This window comes from Columba livia, chromosome 16 (genome assembly GCF_036013475.1).
Source record: "Columba livia isolate bColLiv1 breed racing homer chromosome 16, bColLiv1.pat.W.v2, whole genome shotgun sequence".
Classification (NCBI taxonomy): Eukaryota; Metazoa; Chordata; class Aves; order Columbiformes; family Columbidae; genus Columba; species Columba livia.
Genome location: NC_088617.1, coordinates 14,219,691 through 14,239,191, shown reverse-complemented (window position 1 = coordinate 14,239,191; position 19,501 = coordinate 14,219,691). Strand labels below are relative to the sequence as shown.

Sequence of the window (19,501 nt, the reverse complement as noted above, 5' to 3'; positions counted from 1 at the left end):
GAATAGATATAAGAAAGAAATTGTTGTCCGTGAGGGTGGTGAGAGCCTGGCCCAGGTTGGCCAGAGAGGTGGTGATGAACCATCCCTGGAGACATCCCAGGCCAGGCTGGACGGGGCTCTGAGCAACCTGAGCTGGTGCAGATGTCCCTGCCCATGGCAGGGGGGGCACTGGGGGAGCTGTCCCTTCAACCCAAACTATTCTGTGATTCTATGATTCCCACACCAAGTTTTATTCTCCCCAGATGTTGGCTTAGTAACACAAAGCTACAGACAGAAAAATCCACTTTTGGAGCCAACAACTAGAACTATATCTCCAAGGTCAATATTAAAAAGGGTTTGTGAAAGACTGAATTCTGGACCAAGTTCAGGGGGTGCAGAAAGCTCACCGGAGAGCTGTCACCCGCGTTCTGCAGCTGAGTCAGGTTGGTTTCAAAAGCGCCTATCAAGTCATGCGACCCGTCACTGTCGTGATCTGCACACTGTACCTGCAAGGGGAGAGAGCACAAGCAATGGGCAAGTGTCCCATGTTATGGACAACAGCAGCTGCTCGCCACATGATCCCCTGCTTCCGAGAGCGCTGCAGCCGTGCGAGTGAGCTCCTGTCACATCACAACTGGAGGTGTCATCCGTGGCACTAATTGAAACCTGATAGGAAGAGGGACACCCGGAGTGAATCTCAGAAAAAGGGAGATGGTCAATTGCTCACTCATTTAAGCACACACAGTGAAAGTTTTAATTAAAACCTTTCCACACGTTAAATACAATAGATTTTAAACAAACACAAACACCCCCAATATTTCACAGACCTCATGTACAAATGCGAGATATTTCATGACAAGATATGCAACTGGGATAATGGGAAGAAGCAATTAAAATTTTGCTCTCTAAGCACTTTCTGAATGTACTGTTTTCTTCTACCCAGCAATAGCATCAATTTACAAAGAAACTGTAATTTACACACACACTAAGTCTGTCTTTTTCTGCATATTATACCAAGCAAATTATAAATACTTAATTCATAACCAGTCATGTTTAAATCAGCATGAAAGCTTCAGAACCAGATAATGCAGAAAAGCAATGCATTTAAAAATAAAAATATGCTAATAACTATGGTTTAGAGCAAACACAATAAGATGTGTATTGTTGATAGTTCCCCATAAAATCAGCTATGAGGAGCATTTATAACATGTGCAATATACACGACTGCAGAACGCAAGTAATTCCAGACGCAGTCAGTCAAGAAACAGTCTGTGAACAGCTGCTTCCCCGCTGCTGAAGTTCACACACTGGACACATTCAAAAGCTCTCTGAGATCTGCCTTCAGTAGCCAAGAAATCGATGTCACCCCCGTACAAACCACAGTGACAGCTTTCCCTCAGGATGAAAGGACAAGAAGAACCCACGGGTAACACCTCAGTAAGGATGCTAAATTCGGTGGCTCGATATTCAAATTTGAGACAAGGTTCTTCTAGGTCTACTGTGGTCCAGTAGAGATCTGCCACTGGGACAAATAAGAAACCTGGACAAAAAGCTGGGTGGATTATGGCCTAATCCAGTCACCTGAACAGGAGGCACCATGTGATCCTTCAAGATCACCCCAAAGACTGTGCCCCTTCTCCGCCTTATCCTTCCCAACCCACCCCTTGTCACTCCTCTCTTCCACACACTCCCAAGAAGCAACTCCCCCGCCCCCCCCGAGCTTCACAAAGCCTCTTCCCAACAATTCCGATGTTTAAACACCACCTAGAAGCACCAGGATTACACCGGAGAGGCCGACGCAGGAGGCTCTTGCACAGCAGCCCAGGGCAGCTTCTCCTTCGCACCAACACGCAGAGAACCGGGCAGCAGCCGCCCCCACACACCTCCCCTGCCCTCCTGCTCACTCCCGCCCCGCCACACCAATAAAACTGTATTTAGGACCAGTTTTGCCATTAGTTTGCAACACAACACGGCTTAAAACAAAGCTCTTGTTGCAAGGGTGTTCTAAAACTGGCCAAGATTCACTGTGTGCAGCCCAGAGAGCGATGCTGCTGCAAACAGCATCCTGCTGGCAATGCTGCAGGACACTGCACGTGCTTATTTACTGATTAATTATGTCTTCGCAAATGAACTATCCAATATTCATGACAAGCCTCGGAATACGGTCAGAGGATAAAAGGCCCCTTTCACCTACAGGAGGAACTTTCAAAATGCACAGAGAATGGATGTGCTTTTCTGTATATGCCATCAAACGCACGAATCGGCAGCTTTAGTGCCAATACCAACACCCACAAATTCCACATTTGCTATCTCCATTTAAATAACTACGGGGGAGAGATTCTACTCACATTGGTCCCTATTTGCAACAAAACTGTCAAGATTAGGTAGTGTCACAAATCTGAGCTGTTCTTAACACAGAACAAGGAGAACATCATGCTGAACAAAGAATCACCAAAACATTAGGCAGCACCATTAATTTGACCAAGAGATTTATGCTCACACACATATTCAGTACAGAACGCTCCTACACAGCTGGAAAGCTGATGTTCAGGGGATGCATCGGAACAGCTGTTTCCACTGTGCTGAACTACAGGGAGTTCTCCCCTCGCTACTGTTATTTCACGCATAATTGTTCCTATGCACATTTTCGGAAGCCTCAAACAAGAGGTTCAGAGCAGCAAATACCAGATGAAAAATGAAACACCAACGCAATATTTTGTTCTCTAGTGCTGCCTGTCAGCCTGGATTCCCCTGGCTCACTGATGTCCCTTACATGTACATACAAGAACAGCGTAATCCTTTTTCACAGCTGCACTGTGAAACTTGTTAGATTATTTGCACATGCATCAAGAACTTGGGCTGAAACGAACTAACAGCAAAAATCTACCCTTTTTAAGAAGCGGGTCATTCCAAAGTCAATTCCAAAGCACAGCAAGTTTCTGGAAAACAAACAAACAAACAAACCTAAAACAAAGAAAAAAATAAAGAAAAACAAACAAAATATAATCTTTTTGGACTACAGCAAGCACAGCCTCATGTAACAGCATGTGTAAGCCATGCCATCCTGGGCCAGTTTTGACAACAAAGTCTCTTTTTCCCCACATCCTTTCCACGCTTGCTGCTCACTTTTAGACCAGGAGGATTCCTGCTGACCCGGGACTGTTGACTCCCCAACAGTAAAAGCTCAGGAACACCACTTAGAACGTGGCCACACACGAACAAGCCCAGCACATGTGAAAATCTATTTCCAGGTTAATAACCTCAGTAATTCTTTGGCCCTGCCATGCTGCACAAATAAAATATTGGCATGCATGCGTTTTGCTAAACCTTTCAGATCAAACTTCCAGCATGAGATTTCTTCACAGACAGGACAAGGCAGGAAAATTCTGCAAATGGAAAGTGTTTAGGAGTTGGATAAGCAGAGAAAGACTACACGGACATAGAACTATGTATAGATTTAAATGCCTTCACATTATCTATGCATTGCTTCAAACAGAAGTTAAAAAATTCATTTGCTATCAGATTTTCTTTTGTAGAAATGTATTTAACAAGATGCAATTGTTCTGCTACCATCTCCACAAGCCAAGATCAGAGAGAATTTGTCATCACATGCAAAACCACAAGGAATTGCAGTTCTGACTCAAAACTCCATTTCTAGTTGGAAAGACAGAAAATGAGTTGGGACAAGCCTGCTGGGCTCATGAACGGAGGAATCTGCACAATGCATTACGGTCCTCTCCATGTCAGCATCCTAAGGCACTCAAGCTTGTCCAACATATATGAGCTACTCGGTTAACTTAGAAACAGTGCTAGAGAGCCACAATTAAAAACCAAAAACAATCCCACCACAACAAAAAAACAACACCTGAAACCTTGGCCAGAGTAGTGAGAAAACCAGTTATAATTGTTCTGACGACTATTCATTAGAAAGTGTCACTTCTGCTTTTCCCAACTTCTCAATCTGTCAACTCATAATGTTTTAATACAGACATCATACGTAATAAGACATATAATCTCGTATCTGCCATGCTACTGCTCTAGAAAGGCAATCTAAACATTTAAATATGACTAGACAACGTGATAGTTAACATCAAAGATTAGATTACTTATAACAACAAAGAGACTTTCCGAAAGCTGTACCTTGATAGGTTTATTAAAATCTCCACCACAGAATGTCTGCAAGGGAACACTGAACTTCCTCCAGCACGGATTTAAGTTGTTCTTAATCACCTTAAAAAAAATTACAGCATAACGTCATATGAGGGATGTGACATGCGAGTCACTAAGATCCATAACCTGAGGGTTAAGAACAGCCTCAGACAGCCCATCCCGACATGTAGGGACAGCCAAGCAAAAGCTCGCTGAGAAACAGAAGCTTGAAGTTCAGGGTAAAGTTAAATTTTAGAGCCAAGCCAACCTAACAACTCATCACCACCTCAAGGGGGGAGAGTTCGGCCATTGTGCTCACGTGGTGCACGGCTGCACCCTTCACTGAGCCACCACGCGGCAGATCAACAGTTTCCTGCCAAGCCAACGAGCAGAACCCCTTTTTTAGCACACAGGACAACTTTCATTGTAGAGCTGCAGCAGCGGGACTCCCAGTTTCAGGAGGAGTAAAACGTCCGATCAACTCAAGAAAAACATCAGCGTAGAGATACTAAATCCTACCTCCGATCTGTACACCAGCTGCCACGTTCCAGCATTGCTCTGCTTGTAAAACTCCAAAAACGGATCCGATTTACCTAAGAAATCCTGCAAAAACAAAAAAAAAAGGCAACTGAAGTAACCATCCTCCTATATTTTACTTAGATGAGAGAAGAGCTGGCTAATCACTACACAATATTTCAAACTATAAATCTGTTTTCTTCTATTTTCTCTTTCAAACTGCTGCACTTTCTAAGTCATCAGAATTCATCAGCTCTGACTCCAAGACGGTCTCCTCAGACCATTTTTCTCAGTATAAGTCACATAATTTTGCTGACTGAGGAGTGAGGTCACTAAACCCCTGGACTGGGATTTAAAGAACATTGAGGAAGCATACCAAAATTTCCACCTTTTCTTCCTTCATAACATTACAAAAAACTCAGGTCACAGCTACAATATTCATCGCACACAATTATGTAATTGAACTGTATAAAAATCCAGAATATTCCAAAGATTAAACAATCCCCCAAAACTTCAACTCGGCGGTGGAGTTTCTGGTTTGACATTGTGCTTTTCAACAGGAAATTACATCTCCAGTTTACATCGCTTAAGTAACAAAACACAGTGAGCCTTCTGTCATCCATGGATTGCCTAGCTTAACTGACTGTCTGCAAAAACAGAGATTCCTGCCCAAAAACCATTGACTCTAAATATCGTAGAAGCACGCAATATAGTTTTTAAAAAAAATCAATACCTTTTTGTCCAAGTTTTGGGCTTCAATTTCCAAGCACACAACTCTGGTATCTTTGATCTCCTCTGCTGAAATCTGCGCCACGGAAATTTTAAAAATAAAATAAATAAATAAAATTAAACAAGAAACCCCACAGAGTTTTGCTTGTATTTTGTCTGTGAAATAAACTGTAGTTCCAATATCTATCTTTCCTGTACACATACAGCATTTGAAGATATACTGACAGAAACACAGAAATGTTCCTTTGTGCCAGACAACATACAGAAGAATAAGAAACTGTTTTTTTCTACACAGAACCTTTACTTACTGTAATGGTGCCCTTTCCTGCTGGCTTTCCCTGCTTCAGTTCCAGTGGTCGGGTGAACACCGAGCTGGACACCACCTGATGTTAAAAGACAGGTAAGAGAAACATTGAGTTAGACAAAAAGCAAAGAGGTACTTTTCAAACTCTCCTAAAAGATCTAAAAGGATTTAAATGCATTTCCAACAGTGACACAGTTTGTACTCCTGAATTGAACAGTGAAAATTCTGAAATTACCTTCTCTCACTATCCACCAAACAGTACTCACTAACGCCTCCAAACTTCAGCCTCCTGTTTTTACAAGACACAAGAGTCGTTTTCTACACAAGTAACCAAAACGCTACTAAAAATCAGAAAAGACTATTTATCAAGTCATCCTTTAATAGCACAAATCCTGCTTTTTTTCTCTCCTACCCAGCTGTACAAACCGCTCCTCAGGAAACGCAACCGAATCTCAAACAGCCTGACTTCCCAAGATTTACTGCCTGTGATTGCTTTGTGCAAAGGAACCTCCACCGGAGCTCCCCAAGCACCATGCCCTCCCCGCCCCAGCCCGCCTGCACTGCCACAAGTGCCTCCAAAGTTAAGCAACTGATTGCAAACCATGTGTATCTCTAACCTCCACTTCATGATTGACATCATCATTTTCTAGCTAAGTTCAACAGTAACACAAACCAACCTGTTCAACAAGATGTTTTCAGATTTGAGCATGTTGAAGCCTTTGATACAGCAGTCTTCCATCCCATTTTTCATAACAAACCCAACATTTGCTGCTGCTTTGTAGATCACTTAAGCCGTGCCTTTGCATACCTGTCCCAGCGTGCACTCGATCCCTCCAAGGTAGTCATCATCACTTAAGTCAAGGGACTTGTTATCGATATCATACACGCCGAATTTCAGCTTCTGCACTTTCTCAAAGTAGTAATCCACAACCAGTTTCTTGCAGAATTCAGGGTCCTGGCAGTTCTTGATCCTCTCCGTGCGATCTAGCTGCACAAACACGGAAGCAAAGCTGTTGATGATGAGCAAGAACCACGTTTTCTCCCAGGCAGCTTTTCATCTGCGTCCCCAGGCCCTGCGCTGGCTGAACAGGGGCACGGGCTGGGCTACACACCCCGGGCTGTGCCTGGAGCCCAGGGAGGACCCAGGGCACTGCCGGACTGACCGGCAGCTCGCCAAGAGAGGGAATTGCACCGGACAACAAAACATGGCAGTACAGGGAAATTCTGAAAATCAGGGGAAAAAAGGCTGGTGCAATGCTGTGGTCCAGACTGCGCGCTGTAGGGTAAAGAGGACAGGCCACATCGTAACGGGCAAACCAACGTCCTGATGCAACTCTAAGCAAACACATGAGCAATTAATGAAACCAAGCAGTGTAAAACTCCAGAGCTGAAGTGTGGGCATCGGGGACTGCTCAGTGAATGCAAATCTGAATTAAACACATCATGCACTCACTACGAAAACCAGCGCCATGGAAATGGGGAAAGCCAGTGTGTTTGCACCCACAGCACAGCGGGGACTGCGCTGCCCTCACCTCCAGCCCCTGCCTTCACCTCAGCCCCTGCCCTCACCTCAGCCTTCTCCTTACCTCATGCCCCTGCCCACCCCTCATTGCCCTGCCCTCACCTCAGCCTTCTCACCTCATTCCCTGCCCTCCCCTCATTCCCTGCCCACCCCTCATTCCCCGCCCTCACCTCAGCCCACTGCCCGCCCCCCGCGTCCTGCAGCAGCACACAGAGCGGGTCGGAGCGGGAGCCCAGGTCCCTGTCCAGGAGGCTCCGGCAGGACACGGACAGTTCCACGCGGGACACGCACCCGGCCATCTGTGGGCAGAGCACAGCGTCAGACAGACCGACCGACCGACCGACCGACCGACCGACGGCGACCGCCCCCACGTGCTCCCGGCGGCGCGCGCGGCCGCTGCCGGGTGGGGCTGCTCGGGGCGCGCGGCCAGCGCGAGACAGCGGCGGGAGCGCGCCCCGCCCGGCCTTGCGCGCCCCCGGCCAGCGGCACCGAGCGCGGCCCGGCCCGGCCCCGCCGCCTCTCCCTCCGCCGCTTCCCTTCCTGCCTCTTCCTCGGGCTCTGGCCGCTGCTCACGGCAGCTCCCGCTCCCCGCAGCCCCGGGCCCGTCCCTCCCCCGGGAAAACCAGTTGTTAACAACTGTCGCGCATGTTGTGGCTCCGCCGGGCAGCTGTTGATTCAGCCCTTCCCGCAGCTCAGGCTGCGCCGGTGCAGATGCTCTCGCAGCGCGTCAGTGCCCGGGGACACGACACCCGGGACAGGCCTTAATCCGCCGAACGGCCCCGGTCCTTATCGCTCGGCCCTGGGAGCTGCACAGCCCAGGTACCTGGGGTGCTGCCCCCTCCGGAATAAACTAACCATCCTGTAGCAAGGTGATAGCTAGATTTTATTAGACATCAAACTGCAGGCACTGCTATTCACGGAACAGCTAGAATTCTCAAAAGTTAATTTTGAAGATAAGCCTTCAAGCATCAAAGCATTAAAGAGAGCTTGAGAGCTCTAACACATACTTCAAATGTGAATATTTCACAGAAAAGCTCCTTCAGAGTTTGGAAACAAAGAAATAATTGTTTGCTCTTTCTCGTATCCAAGTATTCACACAGCTTTCTCATAGTTACAGGGTGTAAATATTTATCTCAATGGAAAGATGAGCTTTTGTTAGACAACATTTAATCCCTTAGACCGCCCAGTCTGCCCTGGACAGATGTCAACAACGTCACTTAATACACTATCGCACAGCACTTGGATGCTCTGGTGATGGGGCAGGACAAAAGCGGCGCTCAGCAAGAATTAGCAAAGCTTTAGGCAAAGAGGATCATCGTTCAGCTTTCTACTAAGGTCATCGTCATCATGATCTGCTTTAACACTGGCATCTTCAAAGAGGCCAGTTTGAAGTAGGCTGCTCAACTGTTCAAACTATTAGTTAGAGCCATCCATCTTCCACCGCAGTCGCCTTCAACCCCAAGTAAGATACACAAAGAAACCACTGCCTTGAATAAATATGTTCCTCTGCAAACTGCAAGTCCCAGGTATCAGGTTTTTCCTTTACCCACACATACCATGCCAGCAGAGCAGCCTCGTGTCTGCGGTTCTACAGACAACGCACCCGGCTGTGGGGCACCGGGGGACATCAGCGCAGCCAGCGCTGGCTCCCGCGCCAACAGCCCTGCTCCGCGTTCCTCTACTGCAACAGGCGTTTCTGTACCAACAGCAGACAGAACCAGGAGCCACCTTTCCTCCCCACGAGAGCACAAAGGATCAGGAGTGAAGTTAAGCTCAAAGCATCCCCAAGCAGGAGGAAACGTTCCTACAGGTTTCAAGCTGCACGCAGAACAAGTCTGTATGTATTTATTCCATGTTACAAAGACACCCCCAAGGAAAAGCTAAAATCTTGAGATGGGAACTGTTAAACCACACAATGAAGCCAGGAGCTGAAGTGACACAAGCCCTCAAACCTGACCACCTCCCATCTGCTATCTGAATCCCTTCTCCAGATCAGCAGCAGCAAAATTACAAAAATACTCCTCTGTTTTAAGCATTTCTCTTTCAATACACTAACACCCAGCAGGCTGTCTCATCCTAATGTTGTGGGTTTAGTCATGGCCCAGGATTTCCCTTGAAACATAGCCCAGATGTGCTGCTGAAGCCCTGGGAAGTCACAAACCACAAGGGATCTTTCCCACTGTGTCCTCAAGGCACAAGGTGACGCAGGGGACAGCCCAGCCACCCTCCTCACCAACATGGGGGTAACCAGAAAGCAGGTTTAACAACTAGAGGCAGAACCCATATGGAAAGCAGAGGGATAGCTCCTTAACAGATTCAGATAAAGAAAATCATGTTTCATTTGAAAACATCAGTGTGAACCCCAGCCAGCACTTGTTTATGTACTGCTGCCTACGGACAGCCTTGACGAGCCCACACAAAGTTTCTTTACGCTTCACAGCTTTCCAAATACACTGCACGGTGTTCTCCAGCTTCAATCCAGCCCTTGAATAATTGCAGCAGAAAATCCTGATTGTAGACTAGTGTGAGTATCTCAGCAGCCAGGGCCGGGAGCAGCCTGGTCTGTGAAGACACACCGTCCACTCCAGTCCCAGCTGCAGACACGCTCAGCTCCACGTAAACACCCTCACTCCGCTGGCCCCGGTTAGAGGGAGAAGTGCAAACCTCTTGAAACCTGCCTACGTCTGAAAAGCTTAAAAAGATCGAAAGCTTCATATATTTTAATTGTCAAACACACACATGAAATGGTAAATAGAGATCCTCAGCAATTAGGAGAACTAACCCCAACTTCCGTTATCAGCTATTTTTAAAACAGGATTTAATGAGATAAGCACTGGTTCAAATATTCTCTTTTCCTGCCTAAGCAGGAATTCTGGAATTTACTTTCATTCTTCACAGAATCAGAATCACAGAATTAGAGAATGGACTGGGTTGGAAAAGACCTCAGAGATCATCCAGTCCAACCCTTGGTCCAACTCCAGTCCATTGACTAGATCATGGCACTAAGTGCCATGTCCACTCTCAGTTTAAAAACCTCCAGGGCCGGTGAGTCCAGCACCTCCCTGGGCAGCCATTCCAATGCCTGACCACTCTCTCTGCAGAGAATTGCTTTCTAATCTCCAGCCTCAATTTCCCCTGGCAGAGTTGAAGCCCATGGCCCCTTGTCCTATTGCTGATGCCTGGGAGAAGAGACCAATCCCCACCTGGCTAGAACTGCCCTTCAGGTAGTTCTAGAGAGTGATGAGCTCACCTCTAAGCCTCCTCTTCTCCAGACTAAACAAGCCCACAGTAAACTGTATTTTACTATAGCAATTGGCATCTCTTTTCCTATAAAAACCTGAATTGCCTAAGTGAAATGCATCAGTTGACTTCCATCTCTCTGTAAAGGCTCCATGTGCCTCCTCCAGGAGCAGCGACCAGCCCAAATGCTTCAAAAACGGCACCAAACAGCCTCACACCAACACACCGCCCACCCTGCTTCTCCGAGAACCCTGCGATACCTTCTCTTTCCTCTTAACCTTCTGTGTTCTGAGCACCCGCACAACCCTGCAACACCCTCCTGCTGTTTCATCCGGAGAACACCCATCTTACTCAGCTTGCGCTTTCAAGTCAGTATTTCAAAATCAAATGTCATGTTGTTTCACTGAGTTTTTGTACAGCATGCTTATACCCATTCACATACACAAATCCCTTCAGCTTCTAGACTTTCAGTAATTAATCTTTACTATGACAGATTATTATCTAACTTCTATTTTCCAACAGTTCCAGAAATTCTAAGATTGATTGATTTCTTATTTTCCCTCCTCACAACCATGCTGATAACTAATATTGATGGCTATTATTTGAAACTTCTGGTTTACAGAAGACAATGGATATTCCTGAAGCAAAACCAGCAGCTAAAGTGAATTGCTTTCCATAAAGGTATTTAAAAATATTCCATTTAGAAAGGATTTTATAGATTGATCCTTAACAGCTTGTAGTGACGACAATTTAACAACCTCTCCAACTTACTCGCCACTGGCACTATAAGGTACAGCATGGCCTGGAAGTCACAAAACTACTCCAGCAGCAGAAATTCAGTTTGCCAAGTAAAAAGGAACTCAAAAAACAGTAAGAAATTCAAACTCTATTTAAAAAAATACATAAACCAGAGGCACTGGGCGCATCCCAGCACAGGGGGTTCAGAAGATAAGGCAATGCAAGCAAGTACTGAGTAAGTGCTGTTAGAAATAGCCCATAAAACCACAACTGATGTTAGGTCAGGTTATACCCTCACAGTCAGTTCCTATTGCCAAGAGCCACACGCACCTGATCCAAGGCTCTCACAAGCCGGGGAGCTCGCTGGCCAGAGGCACCGCCCATGGAGCGTCATCTGGAGCCGAATCCTGCACGTTCCTCTGCACCCCCTCCCTTCCAGGGGAAGAATGTTCAACACTCAGCTTCACATCCAACAGGCACCTGTATTTTCTTGCCTTCAGTTGGAATTGCACATGATATAACACAACATTTTGAGGAAAAATAATACATCACCAACGTTATCCCTATGAACTCTAGAGCAGAACAGTGTCCACAGACACCTGTGCGATCCTGAGCACACACTCACTGCTGAACCAGACATCGTTCCCAGTTATTCAAGTAAAACTGGGCTAAGTACAGTTGAAGAAGTGCTCAGACAACCAAACTGAGGTCCAGCTTAAAAAGTTAGAACTATTTTTATGATGCATACCACCCTGTAAAGAGGCTCATGAACTCCATCAGATGTGGAACACAGAAAGATAAATCCTGTATTTCCAACAATGCTCTTCTACACTGAATTTAAGCACATCATGGTCCCAAATAACCAAACCAACACCAAAAATATGGGGCATTCTAGGAAAATCACATAGGAGATCCATATTATACATTCAGAAGAATAAGGAGTTACCTGCTACTTTCTCAAGTTTTATATAAGCTTTGCAGAGCTTCCAACCCTTTTCACACCATTCTACAGAAAAACCAACTTCCTTTCACACGGAACAGTCTCCCATGCAAACAAAACCAACTCCACAGACAAGTCTAATATTAATTTTATAATTAATATTCTAGCAATTCAGCTTAACCAAAGCTACAAGCAAATCAAATCTAAGACAAGAAAGCACTGCCCACCTCTGCTTGAATAAAGCTCCAGAACAGGAGTGCTGAAAGACTTTCCCTGTCCCAATTCAGAGCTTTGGAGCGTCTCACATTGCCCCAAAATGCCACATATGGGTGTCTGACGCATCAACAAGCTCCTCTGTACTCATCCTTCTGCAGTAAGAGACGCACCGTTTGGTCTACTAAGGATCGAGCGTTACACGGCACAAGGTGAGACTTAGAGAACGACATTTCTTGTTCAGACGCTTCCAGGCCGCACTGGGGCTGTGGGAGCACAGGGGGACGGGAGCGACGCAGCTCACAGAACCCACAGACTCGCTCAGCGGACAAGAAAAATCTACCAGCTTCACACCACTGAACACCACCAGCAGGATTTGTAGAGGGCCAGGAGCAGGGTCTTCCAAAAAGAAAATGTTCATGTTATTGCAGAATCCAGTCTCACCGGTCACCTTGGTTTCAATGCTCCACGTAAGACAGAACATAAGCAAGGATTCGGCACAGGAAAACCTGCAGTTTGTTCCTAATTACAGTAATAAATCCTCATCAACTACATCACTCTGTACAGGATATCCCACACACTCTATTTTCGTGTACACCAAATATTACCCACTAATTCAGAAGTGCGGCTTTAATACACATGCTTAAGGACAGCTGATTTCCCATGAGCTTGTTTTGTACCAGGCTGAGCACAGCGTCTGCCTTACATTCTGCTTATAGACACAACAGCAATGCCAAAAATCCTGCTAGCCGCACGTACCAACTGCAATTTTCACTGTCTTGGTGTTATTCTACCCAACAACTTAAGAAATACACCAACAGAACATCCCAGTTAATAGATCCTGCACTTCCCAACAACCCATGGTCCCCTCCTTGTCCATTGCTTACTAACTCCACATTTTACAGTTAGCACCGTACCTCCTTCAAAACAGCTGCTCCGTCCTGCTGCGGCCCCTGAAGGTGCAGGCCACCAGAACCGATGCTTTCTCACAATACCAGCTCAATTTTCAGGGAGCAGCCTGTTACGCTTCAGGTTTTGATATTATAAAGCTGATGCTGGTGCCAAGGTAGTACCAGCACCACTTTCTAAACACATTATCAACATAAAAATTCTCATGTGATCCTGAAGCCCCAGAAGGCTCTAAAAGAAGCCATAAAGCTAGGTTTGTATCACTAGATGTACTACAAAAGTGTCTTTAGTTTAAACTATCAAGAGTCTCATGAGAAAGGCCACAGTCCACAGAAGTTCTTAGTAAATACAGCCTCTTGCCAGCACACCGGCTCTGCCATGGGCCACACAGCTCTGCAGAGAACAGAAATGGCTACAGTTTTTTTCCACCATTTCATTATTCCTGGTGGTTTGGAGCTGGGACAGTTAAGCCCAGCATTACTACAGGCAGATAATAAATCAATATTCTCTATATGGTGTTCCAGCACACCCAGGGCACTACTGAACATGCACAGGAGCCAGGACCTGGTTCTACTCACCAAGATGTCTCCATGTGAAGCTCCAGTGTCACCACGAGAACTGGGGGTTTGTATCTGAAGGCATCACGGGCGCAAGTGCTGAGCGTGCGCTGGGCAACCCGACCTCCCAGACACCCACAGCAACCGAGAAGGCAAAGCTCCCGTTTCTACAACCACAGGGCTGTTCAGACCTTTAACATCATCGAGCCCAACCATTAACTTAATACCGTCATGCCCACCACTAAACCATGTCCCTAAGTGCCATATCTATATGTCAATAAAATATCTATGTGGTAGTATATACATTACCTATGTGATAATAAAAATAAGTTCTGGACAGTTTAAAAAAAAAAAAGCTGAAATAAAGCACAAAAATCACAAATGGGACTGTAATTCCAAGCATAAAATGCAAAAGAACTTCAGTCATTTCATCTCCTTCACCGCAGCTCTTCCCTCCCAAGGACCAAGAGCCACGTCCTGACTCCAGGGAAACACCTTCTACCAGTTCAGCTTCCCACTGCTGTTCACCTCCAACTTACCACCAATATCCCTTAACCACAATCAACAAGCTCAAAGGCCAGTGCCAGCCCTTACTATCTACCTCTGCTCCTCTTTTCTGAGAAATACATAAACAAATGGATAGGTCAACACTGATTCTATTTCAAATATTAGTTCATAATATATTAAATTACAATGGGGTTCAAATTAATGCCTCAAACAAAACCTATGCTGCTTTTCCAAGAAACTTTTCTTCATGCAAAAGACGACACATTTCAAAGTCTTCCATAGCACTCAGTAGCAGAATATCAAAACCCGCTTCCTTGAAAAACAAACTTAAAGCAGGTTGGGCTTTGGAGTCAACCATTCTTTAAGCTGAAGCCGGAACAGTAACTGTAACCCTAGAATTGCTCATTGATTTCTCCCAACAAGGAAGATTTCTTTCAATCCTTTCACACTCTTTCATTCAGCTCCTTTTCCCACCTCCCCCCTGTGACTCTCCAATATTTATTACTGGAATGTAAAGAGCAACCTAACTGAAAAACAGACTTAAGCTTGAGACTGAAGACTACACCACACTCCTCTTTGGTTCTTCAACTACGCTGCAGCTTCACCCGCAAGTATCTCAATATACCACTTGCTATTTACACGCACCCACAACTTCTGAGGCGACATCTCGGCCCCCATCCCGCTGACCCCTTTACGACCCCTGCCCTCCCCATGGGCTGCAAACCAAACCCACCCTGTACCCACTGCAGAGCCCACAGGACCTCACCCATTCCCTCAAACACAGCCGTGATGTTACGCTTCAAGGCACAAACTCATCAGGGTCCATCTGTTTGGACTAGTAAATACTGTATGAACAGCATGAGTTCAAAAAGAGACTTTAAAAAGAAATATGCCAGCAAAGCATCCAACTGATATTTGCTGCTTTATCAAACAAATCCACATGACTGAAGAATTTCAGGGACCACGCAGCACCATTAGCCACTCAGCTAACGAAATGTTTGCCATACTTCTTGTTTGTATTGCACTGCTGAATGATCACCAAAAATGGCTGAGATACCCCAGATGAATTCTTCAAACCGCTCTCAGTTGTCCTGGAGCTACTACTGCACAGTGACAACTCTCGCCCAAAAAACTAATAAGGATATAGATTAGAAGTGGCCTTTCAATTTCTCACTCATTACAGAACATGCTCTCACATGATATTCAGGATTTCTTCTTTATGGACTTCAGTTTTGAATCTAGCTCCTCGTGAAATACAATCTGGTAAAAAAATCCCATAATACTGCTTCTGCAGCACTCCTAAGAAACTGATTTCAATTTATTCATTGCAAGTTCAGCCTTTCTTACATCTTATTTCAGTTCTTTCTCCTTCTGAGCAGGTGCTTCATTTTACAAATGAGACTCACACCCTCATCATATTTTTTCTGTGACTTAATTATTACCATCTGTAATATGAACATCTTCAATTCTCCATTCTAATCTGTCGCAGAATAATGATGCTTCAAACCAGAAAAACCTACCAAAAAACCACCACCACAAAGACCTGACGTCAAGTAGAACAAAGGAAAGGGTTTGGCAGGGACTTTAAAGGTTGTTTTTTCTCTCCTCCAGCCAGACCACAACCAGAAGTATTGAAAGGCCACAAAACACCACGCTGACCCCCCATCCCTTTGCTGGGCTCCAGATCCACCTGCTCCTGCCAGTGTCCCTTCCCAAAAGCACAAGCTCATTATGATGACAGATCCAAGCTATTCCCCTTGTCTCGGTGCCAAAACCACCACAGCACCTCCCTGCAGCAGCTCCACCGCAGCAACAAGCGTTTCCTCAAGTGCTTCTTCCACATCTGCTATCCGTAGTATATATACCACGATACTTTCCAAACTGGACCCTAGAAAAGTCTGTTGTCATTAAGTTTGAATTTGCTACAAAGGTGTTCCACACCCTTCAGAGTCATCACAGAATCATTCTGGGTGGAAGAGACCCTCAAGATCATCAAGTCCAACAGAAAACACGCCTCTGCAAGTCAAGAACCTGAAAACACTATAACCCAAGAGTGGGAAGTCTCAGATTCTCCCACGGGGCAGCATCTTTATTTTCTCCAAGTCAAATGAGTAGTTCCAACAATTTTTTAATAACTACGACCAAACTAAGGCAGAGAAAAGTTCTCTGAGCAAAACGTTATCTGAGCATAAAACTCACCCGATGAAAAACCTAAATTTAACAGCTGTAAAAGCATGAACTGAATTACGTTTAAGTAGAGAGGCTGGGAGTTGTCAGCGTGAGGAGGAACCTGGACACTTGGGTCACAACCCGCAGGTTCTCTGGGCAACAAGCACCACCCGTGCAGGAACAGAACAGCTGAGCACCCGAGATGGGCAGCGTCGGGACAGACCATCAGAGCAGCTTGTTCATCACCAATCCCGCACCAACAGGGCTTGGACACCTACCTAACACAGCAGCAGAGGGACTCGAAGGTCACAAAGAGATGAAAACAGCAGCTGTTTTCACGTTATACATGTAAACAACCTTGGAGTGTGGGCTGCTCAAAAACGTTCAGACCAACAGGTTCTTACTCCCTTTTCAAGGCTACAACAGAGAGGACGGCTCCAGCCCACAGCCCCAGACCGTGGGTGGCACAGGGATTCCTCCCCGCTTCCAGTCACAGAATTAAATGATACCACAATCACAATCAGTCAAGTCGCTGCATTGAGAGTAGCTGGTAATTCATACAGATACAATGTTATCTGCAGACTCATATTAGGATTTATGTTAAATTGATTTACCATTTTGTTTAAACCAAAGCATTTTTGGTTTCAGAAAAACTTACTCTTTTCTCTGCTGGAAGTTATTTTACAAGCATAACCACAGACAAACTGCAGAAGGAAAACAGTCTGCACGCTCTCCCTTCTGCTCCTGGAGTAATTAGGGCAGCCAACTACTACCTGCTCATTCAAGAAACAGCATGACATATTGCTTGTGTTGCAAGGAAGAAATGCCATTTGGATTATTGTCTTAACAAAAATACAGTGTCAGTTACCCAAAGGGAGGGATGAGCATCCAGATGACAGCAAAGGCCTCCAAAGATCCAGGACACTTGTGCAGCATGTCGTGGTGTTGTGTAATTTTTCAGATACATTTAAAAGGCTTTTTTCTTTAAGAGATGCATCCAGTTTACTCAAAATGCTTTTATATCCACATGGGCTCGCACTGACTTAACTGACAACAACTACAGTTGTCTTTGAAAACCTTAAAACAGACTTGACCATCAAAATCAATTCGGATTTACGATCTAGGAATATGTAAGACTGTGCAGGGCTCAGGTTTAACCATTTAACAGCAAACCACTGAGATAATTACATAGCTCATACATTCTATCATTAACAACTGAATTTAAATTTCAGATTCATTTAAGAGTTTAACTATCTACTCACTGTTTTATTCTGCTCTTTTTCACACCAGCTCGGTGCTGAAGTTTCTGAACCAAAAACATTCTTCATGAGATTAGGGCATCACTTGGTTGTTTTCACTCAAGCTAAAGAGTGAAGTTTGGCCTCAAACTTTCGACTTCAACCTAATGCCACTTCACCGTTAATGTGATGTGCCTTGAAGGTGAGGACGCAAACATTCGCCACCGGCTCCTGGTTACACACGAGCTGCGCACCAGCATCCCGCACACACACTTACCTCCCGAAAGCACTCACATCCACAGCTGAAAACAGCTCTAAGAGCTAGAAAAACACTCCGTTTGTTCGCATGACATTGGACCTATAACACAGACAAGTGGCGCTGCAGCACTGCTGGAACAGAGCGGGGGAATCCTGGGCAACTGAGTTATTAACACTGAACAACACCGCCTTCCCTCTGAAGAAGGGGTTTCACCTACATTCAGTCTAATTTTACTCTGTGCTTTTGTAGCTGATTGCATTAGTGTTCCTCAAGAACACGGGATTCTTAAGTACTGTCCTTTTGTTAGAAATATTTGGCTAATAAAGAAATGGTATCGACAACCATCGTTTTCAATTGCAAGTTGAGCTTCCCGTTCAAACCAGCAAGGACTTTGCACATTTCATATCCATTGTCCTGTCAAAACAAGCAGAGATGCGTTGGTTATACTGCTGAAAACAAGAGTTTCATTAAAAGCTTGTATTATGGAGCACATTCTGGCAAATGCCACTCCAGGAGGAAGGTCATTAAGCAAACAGATGGTACACAGAGGCTTGAAATCTCAGGAAGTGACAGCAGTCCTACGAATTCTGTGCAACCTACTCTGGTGAACCTGCTTTAGCAGGTGGGTTGGACCAGATATCTCCAGAGGTCTCTTCCAAACCCAACCAGCCCGGGATTCTGTGTGAATTTTATCATAAGACGCACTAAATCAAAATTACCTAGGAGGAATTCTCAAAGTAGTTTAGGCTCTGACTATACCGCTCTGTGCCTCCCCAATTCTGGTGTCATTTCTAAGCAACTAGAAAGCAATTGCAAGCTTTCTAAAGTCACTCAAAGCAACAGTACATCCGCATAGTCACATTTAATGGGAAACGGCTGAAATCAACCTCATTGTTCAAAACTATGAAATATCTGGCTGGAAGTTCCACCTACCTTCAGATGGCCACAAATCAGAGCGACACCATCCTACCAATTCTTCAGTTAACAGTTCTGTAACTACAACATGAAGATTTCAAAAGTTCACCAGCCTTCCAGAAGCAGCGACAGGTCCAAAAAGCCAGACTATGCCGACCAAAAGGGTTTTAGGCAGGATCAATTCCTTCCAAGTCCTTCTCAGTTTGAAACTTCCCAGGGAAATGGGGCTCCCTCAGCCTGGGCTCTGCGGGTGATCCCCACCGTACCCCGTGGAGATACCCAGCTGGGATCCGTTACCAACTGAGTGAGGAATGCCAGCCTAGTTCACTGGTCACTCGTAACAGAAGACCCACCAAGAGCCAGGGAAAAAACAATGAAACTGGTGTGAGAGCAGTAAAGAGAGATTTACAAAACCAATTTTGCAGAAATCAGACTCACGTTGAAAGGAAATATACTCGCTGTTCCTGAAAGCTTACTTGAACATAGCTGGGAAGCAACTGGTGAGACCATTTGAACTTAAGGCTGTAGACATGAGAGCATACAAGGAAAAACAGGGAGCTTGGGACAGAACTCATCTGGTTGCTTCTCTCCTAAGCTGCCATGCTGTCAATACACAC

At 45.3% G+C, this 19,501-nt stretch overlaps 1 protein-coding gene across 5 annotated transcripts in view; it reads right to left on the bottom strand.

Moving 5' to 3' along the window:
• CPNE1 (copine 1) overlaps positions 1–19,501 on the bottom strand; it is a 42,112-nt gene that overhangs the window by 7,846 nt on the left and 14,765 nt on the right. For 4 of the 5 annotated variants that reach the window (XM_065032660.1, XM_065032662.1, XM_065032661.1 and 1 more), the window contains 7 exons: positions 7,370–7,498; positions 6,486–6,665; positions 5,682–5,756; positions 5,378–5,449; positions 4,648–4,731; positions 4,120–4,209; positions 387–485 (listed from right to left, as the gene is read on the bottom strand). In XM_065032660.1, coding sequence (XP_064888732.1) covers positions 387–485; positions 4,120–4,209; positions 4,648–4,731; positions 5,378–5,449; positions 5,682–5,756; positions 6,486–6,665; positions 7,370–7,498 — 729 coding nt within the window. Of the gene's footprint in view, positions 1–386; positions 486–4,119; positions 4,210–4,647; positions 4,732–5,377; positions 5,450–5,681; positions 5,757–6,485; positions 6,666–7,369; positions 7,499–11,507; positions 11,725–19,501 lie in introns of those variants that run through there. The other variant, XM_065032658.1, reaches the window with a different exon arrangement.